The sequence below is a fragment of the Felis catus genome, chromosome X (genome assembly GCF_018350175.1).
Source record: "Felis catus isolate Fca126 chromosome X, F.catus_Fca126_mat1.0, whole genome shotgun sequence".
Lineage (NCBI taxonomy): Eukaryota > Metazoa > Chordata > Mammalia > Carnivora > Felidae > Felis > Felis catus.
The window spans coordinates 48389403-48410293 of record NC_058386.1 but is presented as its reverse complement, the minus strand read 5'-3'; the positions used below and the strand labels follow the sequence as shown (position 1 = coordinate 48410293).

Sequence of the window (20891 nt, the reverse complement as noted above, 5' to 3'; positions counted from 1 at the left end):
AACACAGCCCTCATAATCCCAAGACTCAAGCTACATGCAGATATTCTACTGAATTACAACAGAATTAATATTTCGTGAGAAAAGGAAAGAGAGAAGGAAAAAAGACTAGATACTCAAAAATAGTTTTCAGAGTCAAATACAGAACCCGGTCAAGTTGTTTATAACCTGTAAGGTTACCTAGAAACACCAAAATATGCCCAAACACCAAAACACTGGAGACAATACTGTAACTAGTTATACAAAAAAAGTATTCCTTACTGTAGCTATTACCAAAAAATTCCTTTAAATAAAGGGTATCCTTAGACTCCTAGGTTCCAATCCAAAAAGGAACTGTATTCTTCTATATCACCAAAATATTCTGAAACTGCTTTTCTTACCTTTATCCTTACAGGATCTTCTCTTTCAGCTTAGATTTTAAAATCAAATCCTCTTATATTGCATAAACTAAAGTTGGACTATTTTTGTTACTTGCCAGACCTGGGGTCTCATAGCTAGCTAGGAGTCATCTCTTTCTACTGTGTCTTCTTTGGTTAATTTATGTGTACTAATCCCCATGCTAGAAAAGAAGCCAAAGATACCATATCAGTGTAATTAAGAGGGACTGGGCATTGAGCCTAACCTAAAGTGATTGGCACTTCTATTGGTGCATAAATATTTTCTAAGTTAACCTAATGAATGCAATAACCCTTCTTCATCTCACCCCTGGTGGGTCTTCTAGCCTTCACAGTAACTACCTCTTTTGAAGGACAATAAAACAGGATAAGTAAACATAAACATACATAAAGGAGGATGTAAATGGAGAAGATGGCGGACTAGGAGGATGCTAAGCTCATTTTATCCCACGGACACACAAAAATAACAGTCACATCAGTGCAACCAAACAAGAAAATAATCTAAAGACTGGCAGAAAGAGTTTCCATAGCTAATAGAACACACTGAAAGGGTGAGGGGCAGAGATGTGGGGAACCAAACTCTCAGCCAGACTAACCACAAATGGGAGGGACACCACAAGCATGGAGAAGGGAGAGGAGCAGACCCCACATTAGGCACCCCAGACATAGGGACCTGCACTAGGAAGATGAGTCCCCCTAACATTTGGTTTTGAAACAAGTGGGGCTTAACTTTGTGAGTTTTTATAGTCAGGGGGCTTAAATTCAGATACTTTAAAATCAGCTGGCTCAGCTCTGGGAGAGCTGGAAGGCAATAGGAAACTAAGTCTTCATCCTCAAAGAGTCAGCATATCAAACAACTCCACTGAGATACTGCATAGAAGCAGCAGTGTGAAAAGTGCTTAGGGTACACATTAAAGAGATTTATTTTCCAATCTTAGAACATGTGAAGGAGGGCAAGGGATCTTTAGGAGACTTCTCCAAGAACAAAAGAACTGGTGGGAGCCATTTCTTTGCACCCACAGCCTAGATAGCTAGACACTTGCAGAAAATACCATGAACACTCTCCACTTTGCTTGCTAACACTATGCAGCTCACCCTCACAATCTCTTGTGGACCGGTTCTATCCAACCCACTCTACAGAGGAGTCCCTCCAAAGCAGCTCCTGCATGTCTCATCCTACAGGGGCCAGCACTACTCCAAAGTAACTCCTGTACTGGGGAGAGGGGAAAATAACCCTTTGACTAAAGCCTCGGTAACCAAGCCTTATAACTGGCAGTATAAAGAGAGTCCTGGGACGCCTGGGTGGCTCAGTTGGTTAAGCGTCCGACTTCGGCTCAGGTCATGATTTCCCAGTCCGTGAGTTTGAGCCCCACTTCGGGCTTTGTGCTGACAGCTCAGAGCTTGGAGCCTATTTCAGATTCTGTGTCTCCCTCTCTCTCTGACCCTCCCCCATTCATGCTCTGTCTCTCTGTCTCAAATATAAATAAACACTAAAAAAAAATTTAAAAAAAGAGAGAGAGTCCTGCCAAACATTACTCCTGCAGGCCCTGCAGGAATCTGGCCTGACTCCTGACCCCATACACCAACAAAAGCCCCTCAGGGGACAAGACAGGGAGAGCACTCTGCTGGTAGGTGCTATTTCAGCCCCAACAGACAGACCGGGAGCAGAGAGCTGGTTCGTCTCCAGACTCTGTCCATAAATGAAAGCCTCTCATTAGACAATGCAAGGAGACTGCACTGCAGTGTGATGCTACTGTAGCCCCTGCAAATGTGCTGAGGGCAGGCATCTGGTCTGATTGCTGAAACCACCCAATGATAAGCCCACAGTGGCCTCAGACTGCCCTCTTAACAGAACAGGGACCAAATCCTACCCAGTGCGTGCATAATGGGCAAAGCAGGCCATTACAGCATACCGATAGGAAGGCAAATGTGGCTCAACCAGAAGAATAAGGCATACACAATCCACACAGGAGAAAGTCCTGAGGCACCTGGTTCTGATAAACAAGGGACATTGTGCTACAAGCCACAACAAGAACTTTTCTTCATAAGGCTATTACTTTCAATACCAGGAGACATAAATGATCTGATACAGAAACAAACACAGAGTTAGATAAAATGAGGAGGCAGAAGAGTATGTCCCAAATGAAATAGCAATAGAAAATAAAAGCAAAACAGCTAAGTGAAACGAAGATAAGCAATATGTGTGATAAGGAATTCAAAGTAATGGCCATAAAGATACTCACTGGATTTTTAAGAGGTAGAAAATATAAAAATAACAAATAAGAAATGAAGGATTCAATAACTAAAATTAAAAATACGCAAGAGGAAGACAGAATCAATAGTTTAGAGGAGGAAGAAGACTGGATCATAGAGCTGGAAGAGAGACTAATTAATAGGAAGAACCAAACTGAAGAGCAAAAAAAAAAAAAAAGGAATAATAAAAAATAAGAATAGGTTAAGGAAAGTTAACAACATCATTAAGTGTAATAACCCTTACATTATAGGATTCCAAAAGAGAGAGAGAAGGGGGCAGAAAATGTATTTGAAGAAATAATAGCTGAAGAATTCTCTAATCTGGACAAGGAAACAGGTATCCAGATCCAGGAGGCACAGAGAACACCTAAAACAATCAACCAGAGGAGTACACACAAAGACACATTAAAGTAAAATCGCAAAAAGTAGTGAGAAATAGAGAATTTTAAAAGCAGCATGAGAAAACTTATACACATAGGAAATCCCATCAGGCTATCCACTGCTTTTTCAGCAGAAACTTGGCAGGCCAGAAGGGAGTGGCATGATACATTCAAAGTACTAAAACAAAAAAATCTGCAACCAAGAATACTTTACCCAGCAAGGCTATCATTCAGGATAGAAGAAGAGATAGAGTTTCACAGGCAACAAAAGTTAAAGGAGTTCACCACCACTAAACTAGCCTTAAAAAAGTTAAAGGGAATTCTTCAAGGGGAAAGAAAAGGCATGACCAGGAAAAATATTATGAAATTATGATGAAATTATGAAATGAATATACTTTATAGGTAAATATAAACATAATAAAAGTAGTAGACTAATTACTTATCATACCAGTATGGACGTTAAACACAAAAGGATTAAAATAAATTATATCTATAAATATTACTCCATAGATTTACAAAATAAAAAGTTATGAATTATGACATCATATACATAAAAGGTTGTTGATGGCCGGAGTAAAAATTTAGTACTTTTAGAATGGGTTCAAAGTGACCATCTGTAAGGGTTAAATTGTAGTGTAGGGCTAATGTAGCTTAAAAAATAACAGCTTTGTTCTGACACTGAAGGTCAAGAGATAATAGCCTTGCTTTACTCTTGTAAATTATGCTTCACACTCTTGTAAATCAGGCTTCGCCAATGAAGGAAACAAAAGCTCAAAGAAAAGAGCATCAGAGGCAAGGTCAAGGAGATCCACTGGTTGCAACTTAGCGGCAGAAAGTCTAAAATAATCACCTCATCCGGCAACTGTTTCTAGCTCATCTGGGAACTGTTTCTAACTCGTCTGGGAACTGTTTCTCTGTTCTGTTCCCAGGTGATAATAAAATGATGTGATCAGCCATAAAAACTCTGTATCCCGGCTGTTCGGGGCCACACTCTTATCAAGAGTGTTGGTCCCAATCAGTTGGCCTTGCCTCTCATTGCAATAAACTTTGTTGTGACTGTCACTGGTGCCCGTAGCATTCTGTTTCAGGAGTTGTGTGGATGCAACACATCAACTTAACATAGACAGCTATGGTCATCAGATGTTATATATGAGCATAATGGTAATCACAAATCAAAAACCTATAATAGATAACCAAAAAATAAAGAGAAAGGAATCCAAGCATATCAGTAAAGAAAGCCATCAAACCACAAAGAAGAGAACAAGGGGAAAAAAACACAGAAAAACTACAAAAACAACCATAAAACAAATAACAACACGACAATAAGTACATATCTATCAATAATTACTTTGAGTTTAAATGGACTAAATGCTCCAATCAAAAAACACAGCATGACTGAATGTATAAAAAGCAAGACCCTGTCTATAAGAGACTCACTTCACACTTAAAGACACATGCAGATTTAACGCAAAAGGAATGGAAAAACATTTATCATGCAAATGGAGTGAAAAAAAGATGGGGTAGCAAAGCTTATATAAGACAAGATAGACTTTAAAACAAATACTGTAATAAGAGACAACAAAGCATTATGTAAAGGGAATAATGTAAAGCATTATGATGATAAAGGGAATGATCCAATGTGAGGTAAGAACAATTATAAATATTTATGCAATCAACATAGGAGTACCTAAATAAAGAACATAAAGAAACAAACATATACACACAAAGACAAGCATTGAAAGTAATAATGGCAGGGGACTTTAACACCCCATTTACATCAATGGATATATCATCAAGACAGAAAATCACCCCCCAAAAAAATAGTGGCTTTGAACACTGGACCAGATATAACTAACAGATATATTCAAAATATTCCATCCAGAAACAAAAGAATACACTCTTTTAAAGTGCACATGGAATATTCTCCAAAACAGATCACATGTTATGCCACAAAATAAGTCTTGGTAAATTATAAAAGAGTGAAAGGATATCATGCATGTTTTCTGACCACAATGGTACAAAATTAGAACTCAATCACAAGAAAAAATCTGGAAAGATCACAAATACATGGAGACTAGGGCACCTGGGTGACTCAGTCGGTTGAGCATCTGACTTCAGCTCAGGTCATGATCTTGCAGTCCGTGAGTTTGAGCCCTGCGTTGGGCTCTGTGCTGACAGCACAAACATTTAAAGAAGAATGAATACTATTCTTCTCAAACTATTCCAAAAAAATATCAGGAAGGAAAGCTTCCAAATTCAATCTATGAGGCCAGCATTACCCTGATACCAAAACCAGATAAAAACACGACAAAAAAGAAAACTACAGGCAAACTCACTGATGAACAAAGATGCAACAATCCTCCACAAAATATTAACGAACTGAATCTAACAATACAGTAAATAAATCATTCAACATGATCAAGTGGCATTTATATCTGGGATACAAGGCATTTAATATTTGCAAATCAATCAACGGGATACACCACATTAGCAACAGAAAAGGGAAAAAGCATACAATCATTTCAATAGATGCAGTGAGAGCATTTGAAAAAATATAATATCCATTCATGATAAAAACTCTCAACAAAGTAGATTTAAAAGGAACATGCCTCAACATAATAAAGACCATATGAAAAACCTACAGCTAACATTCTCAATGGTGAAAAACTGACAGTTTTTTCTCTAAGATCAGGAAAAAGACAAGGATGTCCACTCTCACTACTTTTATTCAACATAGTATTAATAGGAAGTCCTAGCCAAAGCAATCAAACAAGGAATAAAAGGCATCCATATCGGTAAGGAAGAATTCAAACTTACACTGTTTGCTGATGACACGATACTATATATTGAAAACCCGAAAGACTCAATCAAAAAACTATTAGAACTGGTAAATGAATTCAGTGAAGTTGCAGCATATAAAATTAATATACAGAAATCTGCATTTCCATACACTAATAATTAAGTAACAGAAAGAGAAATTAAGAAACCAATCTCTTTTATAATTGCAAAACAAAGAATAAAATATATAGGAATAAACCAAGCAGATAAAAGACCTGTACTCTGAAAACTGTAACATACTGAAGAAGGAAACTGAAGATGACACTAACAAATGGAAATGATATTCCATGCTCATGGATCAAAAGAACAAATACTGAAATGTCCATACTACCCAAAACAATATACAGATTTAACGCAATCCCTAACAAAATACCAACAGGATTTTTAACAAAAGTAGAACAAATAATCCTAAAATATGTATGGAACCACAGAAGACCCTGAACAACCAAAGCAATCTGGAAAAAGAAGAACAAAACCGGAGGTATCAGAATCCCAGATTTCAAGATCTACTACAAAGCTGTAGTAATAAAAACAGTATGGTACTGGCACAAAAATAAACATAGAGACCATGGAACAAAATAGAACACAAATACACCCACGCTTATATGATCAATTAATCTACCATAATGCAGGCAAGAATATACAACAGGAAAAAGACAATCTCTTCAACAAATGTTACTGGGAAAACTGAATAGCTACATGCATATGAATTAAACTGGACCAATTTCTTACTCCATACACAAAAAATGAATTCAAAATGGAGTAAAGACCTAAATGTGAGACCTGAAAATGTAAAATTCCTAAGAGAAAACATGGGCAATGATTTCTTTGACATTGGCAATAGAACCATTCTTCTAGTTACATCTGTTCTGGCAAGGGAAACAAAAGCAAAATCAAACCACTGGGACTACATAAAAATAAAAAGCTTTTGCACAATACAGGAAACCATCAATAAAACAAAAAAGGCAACCTACCAAATGGGACAAAATATTTGCAAATAATATATCTAATAAGGGGCTAATATAAAAAATATATAAAAAACTTAAATAATTCAACCCCCCCTCCAAAAAACCCCAAAAAAACCAATTTAAGAAATGGGCAGAAGACATGAATAGACATTTTTCCAAAGAGGACATACAAATGACCAACACACATGAAAAGATGTCCAACATCACTAATCATCAGGGAAGTCCAAATTAAAACCATAACAAGATATCACTTTACACCTCTCAGAAAGGCTAAAATAAAAATACACAAGAAATAACAAGTGTTGACGAGGATGTAAAGAAAAAGGGACCCTCATACACTGTTGGTGGGAAGGCAAATTGGTGCAGCCACTGAGGAAAACAGTAAGGAGATTACTCAAAAAAATTAAAAATATAATTTTCATGTGATCTAGTAATTCCACTACTGGGTATTTACCCAAAGGAAAGGAAAATACAAATGTAAAAAGATATGTGGGTCCCTATACTGCAGCAATATTTACAATAGCCATGATATGGCAGCAACCCAAGTGTCCATCCATAGATGAATGAAGAAGATATGGTATGTATATATATATATATATATATATATATATATATATATATACACACAATGGAGTATTATTCAGCCATAAAAATGAATAAAATCTTGCCATTTTTAAGAACAGGGATCAACCTAGAGAATATAATACTAAGTGAAATCAGCCAGAGAAAGATAAATACCATATAACTTAACTCATTTGTGGAACTTAAGAAACAAGACAAAGCAATAACAGAGGAAAAAAACACAAACAAAAAACCAGACTCTTAAATACAGAGAACAAACTCCTAGTCTCCAGAGGGGAGGTGGCTGGGAAAAATGGATGAAATAAAGGGGATTAAGAATACAGTTACCTTGATGAGCAGTGAGAAATGTATAGAACTGATGAATCATTATACTGTATGGCTGAAATAAAACACTATATGTTAATTTTACTTAATTAAGAAAACATACATGCTGCTTAATGATATCACATTGACAAGTTCCTTACATAAACCTGAAAATTACTTGCCAAATGGATATTATATTTCCCTTACCATGGAAAATTTATGAGTATTTTTAAAAAACTTTGAGAGAACTCGGAAGATGGTGGCGTAGGAGGACGGTGGGCTCACCGCGTGTCTTGCTGATCACTTAGATTCCAACTACACCTCCCTAAATAACCCAGAAAACCGCCAGAGGATTAGCAGAACGGAGTCTCCAGAGCCAAGCGCAGACCAGAGGCCCACGGAAGAGGGTAGGAAGGGCAGCAAGGTGGTGCGTGCTCCATGGACTGGCGGGAGGGAGCCGGGGCAGAGGGGCGGCTCGCCGGCCAAGCAGAGCCCCCAAGTCTGGCTGGCAAAAGCGGAGAGGCCAGACGGACGGAGTGTGTTCCGACAGCCAGCGCGACTTAGCATCTGGGAGGTCATAAGTTAACAGCTCTGCTCAGAAAGCGGGAAGGCTGGAGGACAAAGGGAGGGAGAGCTGCTGAGCCCCTGGACTACAGAGCTCAGTTTGGTGGGGAACAAAGGTGCTTGCCAGCACCATCGCCCTCGCCCATTCCCCAGCCAAAATCCAAAAGGGAACCACTTCCTGCCAGGGAACATGCTTGCTCCCCGCAAACACCCAACAGTATGCTTGTGCGGAGCCACCCCTCCGGCAGTGGGTCTTACTCCCTCCCGCTGCCACAAGGCCCCTCCTGAAGTGGATCACCTAAAGAGAAGTGAGCTAAGCCTGCCCCTCCTGCCCCTGTGCACCTTGCCTACCCACCCCAGCTAATACGCCAGATCCCCAGCACCACAAGCCTGGCAGTGTGCAAGTAGCCCAGATGGGCCACGCCACCCCACAGTGAATACCGCCCCTAGGAGAGGGGAAGAGAAGGCACACACCAGTCTGGCTGTGGCCCCAGCGGTGGGCTGGGGGCAGACATCAGGACTGACTGCGGCACCGCCCACCAACTCCAGTTATACACCACAGCACAGGGGAAGTGCCCTGCAGGTCTTCACCACTCCAGGGACTATCCAAAATGACCAAACAGAAGAATTCCCCTCAGAAGAATCTCCAGGAAATAACAACAGCTTATGAACTGACCAAAAAAAATTTAAATAATATAACAGAAAGTGAATTTAGAATAATAGTCATAAAATTAATTGCTGGGCTTGAAAACAGTATAGAAGACAGCAGAGAAACTCCTGCTACAGAGATCAAGGGACTAAGGAACAGTCACCAGGAGCTGAAAAGCGCTTTAAACGTAATGCAAAACAAAATGGAAACGACAACAGCTCGGATTGAAGAGGCAGAGGAGAGAATAGGTGAACTAGAAGATAAAGTTCTGGAAAAAGAGGAAGCTGAGAGAAAGAGAGATAAAAAAATCCAGGAGTATGAGGGGAAAATTAGAGAACTAAGATACACTAAAAAGAAATAATATACGAATAATTGGTATCCTAGAGGAGGAAAAGAGAGGAAAAGGTGCTGAAGGGGTACTTGAAGAAATTATAGCTGAGAACTTCCCTGAACTGGGGAAGGAAAAAGGCATTGAAATCCAAGAGGCACAGAGAACTCCCTTCAGACATAACTTGAATCGATCTTCTGCATGACATATCATAGTGAAACTGGCAAAATACAAGGATAAAGAGAAAATTCTGAAAGCAGCAAGGGATAAACGTGCCCTCACATATAAAGGGAGACCTATAAGACTCGTGACTGATCTCTCTTTTGAAACTTGGCAGGCCAGAAAGAATTGACAAGATATTTTCAGTGTGCGAAACAGGAAAAATATGCAGCCAAGAATCCTTTCTCCGGCAAGTCTGTCATTTAGAATAGAAGGAGAGATACAGGTCTTCCCAAACAAACAAAAACTGAAGGAATTTGTCACCACTAAACCAGCCCTACAAGAGATCCTAAGGGGGATCCTGTGAGACAAAGTCCCAGAGACATCACTACAAGCATAAAACATATAGACATCACAATGACTCTAAACCCATATCTTTCTATAACACTGAATGTAAATGGATTAAATGCGCCAACCAAAAGACCTAGGGTATCAGAATGCATAAAAAAACAAGACCCATCTATTTGCTGTCTACAAGAGGCTCATTTTAGACCTGAGGACGCCTTTAGATTGAAAGTGAGGGGATGGAGAACTATCTATCATGCTACTGGAAGCCAAAAGAACGTTGGAGTAGCCATACTTATATCAGACAAACTAGACTTTCAATTAAAGGCTGTAACAAGAGATGAAGAAGGGCATTATATAATAATTACAGGGTCTATCCATCAGGAAGAGCTAACAATTATAAATGTCTATGCGCTGAATACCGGAGCCCCCAAATATATAAAACAATTACTCATAAACATAAGCAACCTTATTGATAAGAATGTGGTAATTGCACGGGACTTTAACACCCCACTTACAGAAATGGATAGATCATCTAGACACACGGTCAATAAAGAAACTAGGGCCCTGAATGAGACATTGGATCAGATGGACTTGACAGATATATTTACAACTCTGCATCCCAAAGCAACAGAATATACTTTCTCCTCGAGTGCACATGGAACATTCTCCAAGAGACATCATATACTGGGTCACAAAACAGCCCTTCATAAGTTTACAAGAATTGAAATTATACCATGCATACTTTCAGACCACAATGCTATGAAGCTTGAAATTAACCATAGGAAAAAGTCTGGAAAACCTCCAAAAGCATGGAGGTTAAAGAACACCCTACTAACGAATGAGTGGGTCAACCAGGCAATTAGAGAAGAAATTAAAAGATATATGGAAACAAACGAAAATGAAAATACAACAATCCAAACGCTTTGGGACGCAGCGAAGGCAGTCCTGAGAGGAAAATACATTGCAATCCAGGCCTATCTCAAGAAACAAGAAAAATCCCAAATACAAAATCTAACAGCACACCTAAAGGAAATAGAAGCAGAACAGCAAAGGCAGCCTAAATCCAGCAGAAGAGAAATAATAAAGATCAGAGCAGAAATAAACAATATAGAATCTAAAAAACTGTAGAGCAGATCAATGAAACCAAGAGTTGGTTTTTTGAAAAAATAAACAAAATTGACAAACCTCTAGCCAGGCTTCTCAAAAAGAAAAGGGAGATGACCCAAATAGATAAAATCATGAATGAAAATGGAATTATTACAACCAATCCCTCAGAGATACAAACAATTATCAGGGAATACTATGAAAAATTATATGCCAACAAATTGGACAACCTGGAAGAAATGGGCACATTCCTAAACACCCACACGCTTCCAAAACTCAATCAGGAGGAAATAGAAAGCTTGAACAGACCCATAACCAGCGAAGAAATTGAATCGGTTATCAAAAACCTCCCAACAAATAAGAGTCCAGGACCAGATGGCTTCCCAGGGGAGTTCTACCAGACATTTAAAGCAGAGATAATACCTATCCTTCTCAAGCTATTCCAAGAAATAGAAAGGGAAGGAAAACTTCCAGACTCATTCTATGAAGCCAGTATTACTTTGATTCCTAAACCAGACAGAGACCCAGTAAAAAAAGAGAACTACAGGCCAATATCCCTGATGAATATGGATGCAAAAATTCTCAATAAGATACTAGCAAATCGAATTCAATGGCATATAAAAAGAATTATTCACCATGATCAAGTGGGATTCATTCCTGGGGTGCAGGGCTGGTTCAACATTTGCAAATCAATCAACGTGATACATCACATTAACAAAAAAAAAGGGAAGAACCATATGATCCTGTCAATCGATGCAGAAAAGGCCTTTGACAAAATCCAGCACCCTTTCTTAATAAAAACCCTTGAGAAAGTCGGGATAGAAGGAACATATTACACATCATAAAAGCCATCTATGAAAAGCCCACAGCTAACATCATCCTCAATGGGGAAAAACTGAGAGCTTTTTCCCTGAGATCAGGAACACGACAGGGATGCCCACTCTCACCGCTGTTGTTTAACATAGTGCTGGATGTTCTAGCATCAGCAATCAGACAACAAAAGGAAATCAAAGGCATCAAAATTGGCAAAGATGAAGTCAAGCTTTCGCTTTTTGCAGATGACATGATATTATACATGGAAAATCCGATAGACTCCACCAAAAGTCTGCTAGAACTGATACAGGAATTCAGCAAAGTTGCAGGATACAAAATCAATGCACAGAAATCAGTTGCATTCTTATACACTAACAATGAAGCAACAGAAAGACAAATAAAGAAACTGATCCCATTCATAATTGCACCAAGAAGCATAAAATACCTAGGAATAAATCTAACCAAAGATGTAAAAGACCTGTATGCTGAAAACTATAGAAAGCTTATGAAGGTAATTGAAGAAGATATAAAGAAATGGAAAGACATTCCATGCTCATGGATTGGAAGAATAAATATTGTCAAAATGTCAACACTACCCAAAGCTATCTACACATTCAATGCAATCCCAATTAAAATTGCACCAGCATTCTTCTCGAAAGTAGAACAAGCAATCCTAAAATTCGTATGGAACCACAAAAGGCCCCGAATAGCCAAAGTAATTTTGAAGAAGAAGACCAAAGCAGGAGGCATCACAATCCCAGACTTTAGCCTCTACTACAAAGCTGTACTCATCAAGACAGTATGGGATTGGCACAAAAACAGACACATAGACCAATGGAATAGAATAGAAACCCCAGAACTAGACCCACAAACGTATGGCCAACTCATCTTTGACAAAGCAGGAAAGAATATCCAATGGAAAAAAGACAGTCTCTTCAACAAATGGTGCTGGGAGAACTGGACAGCAACATGCAGAAGGTTGAAACTAGACCACTTTCTCACACCATTCACAAAAACAAACTCAAAATGGATAAAGGACCTGAATGTGAGACAGGAAACCATCAAAACCCTAGAGGAGAAAGCAGGAAAAGACCTCTCTGACCTCAGCCGTAGCAATCTCTTACTCGACACATCCCCAAAGGCAAGGGAATTAAAAGCAAAAGTGAATTACTGGGACCTTATGAAGATAAAAAGCTTCTGCACAGCAAAGGAAACAACCAACAAAACTAAAAGGCAACCCACGGAATGGGAAAAGATATTTGCAAATGACATATCGGACAAAGGGCTAGTCTCCAAAATCTATAAAGAGCTCACCAAACTCCACACCCGAAAAACAAATAACCCAGTGAAGAAATGGGCAGAAAACATGAATAGACACTTCTCTAAAGAAGACATCCGGATGGCCAACAGGCACATGAAAAGATGTTCAACGTCGCTCCTTATCAGGGAAATACAAATCAAAACCAAACTCAGATATCACCTCACGCCAGTCAGAGTGGCCAAAATGAACAAATCAGGAGACTATAGATGCTGGAGAGGATGTGGAGAAACGGGAACCCTCTTGCACTGTTGGTGGGAATGCAAATTGGTGCAGCCACTCTGGAAAACAGTGTGGAGGTTCCTCAGAAAATTAAAAATAGACCTACCCTATGACCCAGCAATAGCACTGCTAGGAATTTATCCAAGGGATACAGGAGTGCTGATGCATAGGGGCACTTGTACCCCAATGTTTATAGCAGCACTCTCAACAATAGCCAAATTATGGAAAGAGCTTAAATGTCCATCAACTGATGAATGGATAAAGAAATTGTGGTTTATATACACAATGGAATACTACGTGGCAATGAGAAAGAATGAAATATGGCCTTTTGTAGCAACGTGGATGGAACTGGAGAGTGTGATGCTAAGTGAAATAAGCCATACAGAGAAAGACAGATACCATATGGTTTTACTCTTATGTGGATCCTAAGAAACTTAACAGAAACCCATGGGGGAAGGGAAGGAAAAAAAAAAAAGAGGTTAGAGTGGGAGAGAGCCAAAACATAAGAGACTGCTAAAAACTGAGAACAAACTGAGGGTTGATGGGGGGTGGGAGGGAGGGGAGCGTGGATGATGGGTATTGAGGAGGGCACCTTTTGGGGTGAGCACTGGGTGTTGTATGGAAACCAATTTGACAATAAATTTCATATATTAAAACAAACAAACAAACAAACAAAAACTTTGAGTGCTTCTGCTGAGATTTATTCTTCCTAAAAACAATCCTACCATTTACCTATATCTGTACAAAAGAAGTTTAGAAAGCATGTCAACCATTTTGTGCAGCACCCTTTATATTTCTTACCAGGTCCCGTTGATCCTCCTGTACCAGATCCATTTTGTGTACCAAGCAAAAGATTTTGGCATCTGGAGAATTCTGCAGAATAGCCTCTAGGCATGATTGGTAATAGTGCATGTCCTTTTCCAATTCACGGCTTTCCACATCAAACACATATATCAGAACCTCCACGTTTCTGAAGATGTTGTCTCGCTGGCTAGTGAAATAATTTTCCATGAAAGTGTCCTGTCTAGTAGGAAAAAAAATCTAGGTAGTAAACAAGTCCTTGGTTTAGTCACTCCTATTTACAATCTATTTTTGTTGGCTTAATCAATGTGAAAGATAATCTTACAGCTTCAAATTACTAGGCAAATAAATAATAAAATAAATAGCCCAAAAAGGTATGGCCTCACCTTATTTCTTGAGCCCCACCTTGCACCACTCTTTGCTCCTCTCCTTGTGTTCCAAATACACTTTGACCTTCTCTCATTTGGACTAGCCTGTGGTGTACCCACCCAGGGGCATTTACACATTGTTTACTCTGTTGCACATGCTATTCCCCTATCTCCACATCTAACTAACTCCTACTTGTCCCTTTAGATTTCAGTTCAATCCATATTTCCTCACAGAAACTATCCTTGATATCCCTGTCTTGAGCAAATGCAGTCAGCATAGGCCCTAATATAAGTTTTTTTTAATATTTATTTATTTTTTTTTTAAATTTTTTTTCAACGTTTATTTATTTTTGGGACAGAGAGAGACAGAGCAAGAACGGGGGAGGGGCAGAGAGAGATGGAGACACAGAATCGGAAACAGGCTCCAGGCTCTGAGCCATCAGCCCAGAGCCTGATGCGGGGCTCGAACTCAGGGACCGCGAGATCGTGACCTGGCTGAAGTCGGACGCTCAACCGACTGCGCCACCCAGGTGCCCCAATATTTATTTATTTTTGAGAGAGAGCATGTGCACAAGTGGGAGAGGGGCAGAGAGAGTGGGTGAAAGAGGATCCGAAGCAGACTCTGTGCTGACAGCAGACAGCCCAATGCGGGGCTTGAACTCATGAGCCGTGAAATCATGACCTGAGCCAAATCGCACACTTAACTGACTGAGCCACCTAGGTGCCCCAACACTGTTTTTATTTTTCACATTTAACCACAAATGTGATATTACATGTGTCTGTGCAAATTTTTAATTAATGGAATTCACTTCCCTACACAATATATTCCATGAAAGCAAGGATCATGTCTGTTACTGTCTGTCGTTGTTTCCCAGCTTTATGCAAAGAGCCTGCCATAGGATAGGTGCTCAGCGAATGTTTATTGAATGAATAACCATCATATACTCTAAACTATATGACAATGACTCCAAGATAACTTTTTATAAGTGTTGTTCTTTGATCCTTAGGCTGTGTACTGCTTACCAAGAACTTCTCAATTACCAGGCAGCCAGTGAAAAAACAGTAGTTTTGTTGGAATTTAAGAAACAAAACAAGTAAGCAAAGGAAAAAGAGAGAGAGAGAGAGAGAGAGAGAGAGAGAAAGCAAAAAACAGACTCTTAAGTATTGAGAACAATCTGATGGTTACCAGAAGGGAAGTAGGTGGAGGAGATGGGTGATATATGTGATGGGGATTAAGGAGTGCATTTATCGTGATGTGCACCGATTACTGTATGGAATTGTTGAATCACTATATTGTATACCTGAAACTAATGTGAAACTGTATGCTAGCTATACTGGAATTAAAATAAAATAAAATAAAATAATAAAAAAACAGTTTTGTCATGTCACAAGCTTTTAGTCTTGTACTCTGTTATTAATTAGCTGTGTGACCTTGGGGGATTCATAAGCTCACTGGATGTCAGCTGCCTTATCTGCAAAATTAATAACACCTTAGTGCCTAAAAGCAAGGAACTATGACTAATCTCTTGAAATAGATTACAGAACTAGAAGAATGATAATGAGGAAGGATTTGTATGGAGAGAGCTCCTAGAGCATTAAGTGAACCATCTGCTAGCAATAATGGAGTCGTTTTCTTATAGAATATTTGGCTATTTCATTATTATTTCAACAAAAAACTCATTCAGCACCTGTTATATGGTTGGTTCTATGCCAGGAGCTGGTAAAACACTGAGCTAACAATAATGTCTGTCTATTTTGTGAGGAACTTTCCTATGCATTTATATATCATCTTACTGAATCATCAAAACAACCCTATTGAGTGGGTATCACTATTATCTCTTTTGTACAGATGAAGAAACTGTAGCTCAAGAGTTTAAATAATCTACCCAAGATAACACAGCTAACAGAGGTGTGCTTGAAACCCCAATCTAACTCCAGAGCCTAGGCTCCTAACCACTGCGCAGCGTGGAGATGCAAATGGCCATATTGTAGGGAGCAATATCCACATATAAGCACAGTGAATGTGCATTTGTGATGGACTATTCTGGAATTGCCTCAGCCATGAGAGGAAAAACTGTTTCCTACTCCTCCAACAGCTGGTAACTCAGCTGGAGAATATATACTCAGGGCAATCTACAGTGCTTAGACTGCCTGGAGATTGAAAATAATAAAGAATGAGGTGGTATGATACGATGACTAAGAACTCAGCATTGGTGTTATGACACTTGAGATAAAAACCTAATTTCTTCACCTGCAAAAGAGGGTGATAATCTATCCCATACTACATATAGCCCCTAGATATAGCTTATGTTACTGATGATTAAACATGTCACATATGGCATGTTCACAATTACATAAAAGTCAGAAATCTTTAATCAAGTGCCAGTTCTAAAGTAATTTCTATTGAATGTATCTATTACAAGTGATAGTTACTTTAATGTATTTTCTACACTTGATTATACTAGGTGCTATGATTACTGCCACTGGCCCCACAAACAAGCAGATGGTACTTACCCACCACAGTCCCACAGGTTCAATACCAGGTTTCCCAGAAATCGAACATGAGAATGTTCTACATCAACTGGAAGACAAATATGACAAATCTAGTATTGTAGCATGTGAGGTGAAATTCAAAATAAGCTAACCCCAAAAGAACTAACCCATGGAATTTAGAAGGACCAAAGTGGAGTGAAATGCTCAAAGCTACAACAAGAAGGCGATATTTAGCTTAGTAGTGCAGTTTAGTGGCAAGGTGGGCACCTAAACTAGTCTGAGCTACAGAGCTGGCTTTCACGTACGTCATTTTACTTTTTAGTACTTTAGTGCTTAGAGCAGAAACAATCTCCAATTATAATATTAATGTTAACATTTCAACATGTAAGACAGAGACATATACCATTTAATAGCTCTTCTCCAACCCACCAACACCCTCCACAAAAAAATTTAATACCAACACCAAATACAAAACAAGCATAAAACATAACCCAACTCACTCCCTCTATTGGTTTCCCTATTTCAGTTAATGATCCTACCACTGTCCCATTTGGAGGGGGGGAGGACTTCTCTGTCCACATTCATCGATATTCCTTTGTAATCTCTCAATTCCACTCCTTGTTTTACAACTTGCCACTAACATTAAGGAAGGCCCTTTACCTTTTCAAGCCTATATAACTATAATAGCTCTATAATTATCTCTCATCAGGAAACCTTACCCACCCTACTTCATCCTATAGGCTACTGTCAGGTTCATCTTCTTAACACTACTTTGAACATGTCACTCCCCATTCAAAAAACTTTCAATGGTTCCTCCATGCCTACAGGGGGCCATTCAAGGTCCCTCAGAATTTGCCTTCCAATCTACCTTTATATGCCCAGTGAGTCACATTAATAAAGCCTTTTGCTTCAGTCCAATTTGGTTTATTCATAGTCCTCCCCAACCCCACTACCTCCCCAACCCCTAATATACCTTACACCAGGGGTCGCAAACTTGCTAATATGGGCCAGGCCAGTAAATGTACAAAAGCAAAGATCATCATGTATGGAGAGCAAACATCCATCCAAGAGGATGATAGAGTGGTTGTCAATTACTCAATTACTCAGCTGTAGCTCATTTGTCAGGCATGAATGTGGGATCAAGATGATCATATCTTTAAAACTTCCAATAGTAGTAGGAAATCCAGATTTTTACAGAAACTTTTACATATTAATAACTAATTCCAATTTTTCTAAAACACTGTACAGGCCAAACAAAACATATCTACAGGCCTTATCCAGCTTATAGATTGCCTGTTTGCGACCTCTGCCTTACACCTCTCTCTGTACTCTATACTTTGCCTACTCTGTTCATCTGCCTAGAAAGTCCTCCCCACCTTTCTTTCAAAGTTATGTTCATCTATTAAAACCCAGATTAAATTCCACCTCCTCTAAAAGCCCTACCTGGCCACCCCCACTTACCGTCATCACTCCCTCTGAATTCATTCAAACATTTATTAAGCATCTACTCTCTGCCAGGCACCAAAAATCACAAGGAGGAATAATGAAAATTCTTATCCTGAAAATTTCCTTAAAGTCTAGCAATTATCATTTATACAATTTATGTGACAATCAATCACACAGTGGTGTTTCTTCTAGGACTATCTTGAATCTATTGCTTAAATTGACTGCTCTCTAAACTTTGTGCAATTTTTTCTTCTTATAACCTAGATCATAAGCAGCAAAGGATTATTATAAAAAACATGGGCATTGGAGGTAAACAATTTTAGTTCAAATACCAGCTGTACTTCTCTGTGTGACCTTGGGCAAGTCACTTAACCTCTGAGTATGTTTCCTTTTCTATTAAAAAAGATGGAAGGCATGCTACTGACCTCACAGGATTATTGTGAGGTTTAAAGGAGTTACAAGTGCCTGGCACGTAGTAGGTGCTCAAACTATTTCCCTTCTTCCCCTTATTTCCCCCTCCTTGGAAAAGGAATCATATCTTACATGTCTTTGTATTTCCAACAGAGTCTACGAGAGAGTAGGTGCTCAAACTGCTATTAATTTGAAGACTATGTAAACGGTCTAGTACTAAAAAAAAATGGAAAGAAGTGCTACTGAGAAAGGGAAAGACAATAACAAAAGAAGTGACAGGATTCAGTGACTGTTTAGATATGAAGCACATGGGACAGAAATCTGGTTTCTACTCCCATATCAGAAATTGTTCTCATCAAGTGACCAGTGGCCCCATTATCAAATCCAGTGGACTTTTTAGTCCTAGTCTTACTTTCTGCAGCATGACACTGTTGACTACTCTCTTCTCAAAAAATTCTCTTCTCTTGGCCTCTGATATCATACCTATAACCTCTCTGGCAGATCCTCCTATTCTTCTTTCTGTCCCTTATGTTAGAGTTCTTCAGGATTTCACCTTTGGCAACCTACTTTTTTCTCTAGATTTTTCCTCCAGGCAAGCTTTCTATTCTATTTCTATTATTTACCATTTGGATACTGTTAACTCATAAACGTGTATCTCTTAATATAGATGTCCCTCTCCCTTTCTGAAACATGTATTGGACATCTTCACTTGAATAATGCACAAGTATCCCAAACTCAGTGTATCCAAATATAACTCATCTCACCATTTTCCCTACAAAATCTATTCTTTCAGTCTTCTCCATCTCAGTGAATTTAACCAGTTGCCTAAGCCAAAACCTTAATTTTATCCTTAAGTCCATCCTTTCCTCTACTATTCCCCCCAAACCTATCAGCAAGTTCTATTACTCTACCTCTTAAATATATCCCAAATTCATTTTCTCCTCACTATATCCACTACCACTACTTTAACCCAAGTTAAGGTCCCATCATCTCTTACCTTGTCTACTAAAATAGTTTCCTAATTTATCAACCTGCTTCTACCCTTGCCTCCGTCCAATCTGTCCTCCATATTAGATATAATGGTCTCTCCAAAATGCAGATTTTACTCCATCCTTCTTTAAAAAGAAAAAAAAAAGTCTCTGTATATGTATGATTGTATACACCCAGGAAAAATAAAAAAGGCCAGAAGGACAAGTTCAAACTACTAATGGTGGTTGTCCCTAGGAAGCAGGCCTGATGATGAGGGAAGTAGACTTTCTACACTTCTATAATACCTGAATTTTTCGTATTACTTTTGTAATTAAAATTGAAAATTAAAAATAATAAAATCTGATCATGTTACTTTTCTGTTTAAAATTCTCTAGGGGCTGCCCTCTACCCTCAGTTCAAACTACCTGACTTGGGTTATAAGACTTTATGATCTAACCCCTACGTTCTGCCTCCCTCTTCTATTCTTCCTGTCCTGCTGTCATAAGAGCAACTGAAAAGAACCAGAAGAGAGCTTTGGAAAATCACATACACTTATGGGACAGAAAGAAGAAAATATTTTTTAAAGGAGTAGGGATAGTTAAAGATAAAGGAAGAAAACCAGGGTAATAAAGCATTAAATAAAAGCCAAGGGAACAGAGAATTTTGAGAAGGTAAGAAATCTTGGAGCTGTCAACAGTGTTTGTGACTAAAATACTTCAAAATCATATTTTTATTGACAAGTTTACTATTCCAACAAACACATTTTAATAGCCCTCTAATAAATTAATTATATCACCATTCGGTATCTTTACCTCAAAGTTTAAAACACAGTAGGCTCTAAGTTTAACAAAATAAAACTGGATTTTTTCAGCAATGACAAACTAGGAAAACATTAAAGGTGATATAATATTTTAGAAGTACTCTTTTACTACTTTTAAAGAAAATCAGCAACTGCATAAAAAAAAACCAATAAGTGAAAATCAAAGCACTATATGTATTTTCAAGTAGTCTTTAAGTTTAGCAGTAGAATCCAGACTTTTCTTCAGCAATGACAAATTAGCTAATGATACATTCAAGCATTAAGTCCAACATAATTATTTAAAGCATATTTTACTACCTTTAAGGAAATATAGCAACTGCTAGCAAAGTATATCAATAAAGCTCCCACTTGAGATATTCTTA

The 20891-nt window shown here is 38.6% G+C and overlaps 1 protein-coding gene across 5 annotated transcripts in view; it reads right to left on the bottom strand.

Annotated features, from left to right (window-relative positions):
* Positions 1–20891, bottom strand: part of RRAGB (Ras related GTP binding B) — a 51218-nt gene that overhangs the window by 23353 nt on the left and 6974 nt on the right. For 4 of the 5 annotated variants that reach the window (XM_023248918.2, XM_023248919.2, XM_006943774.5 and 1 more), the window contains exons 4-6: positions 18873–18956; positions 16905–16971; positions 14023–14245 (exon numbers count right to left, since the gene is read on the bottom strand). In XM_023248918.2, the coding sequence (XP_023104686.1) occupies positions 14023–14245; positions 16905–16971; positions 18873–18956 (374 nt within the window). The remainder of the gene's footprint in view (positions 1–14022; positions 14246–16904; positions 16972–18872; positions 18957–20891) is intronic. The other variant, XM_004000560.6, reaches the window with a different exon arrangement.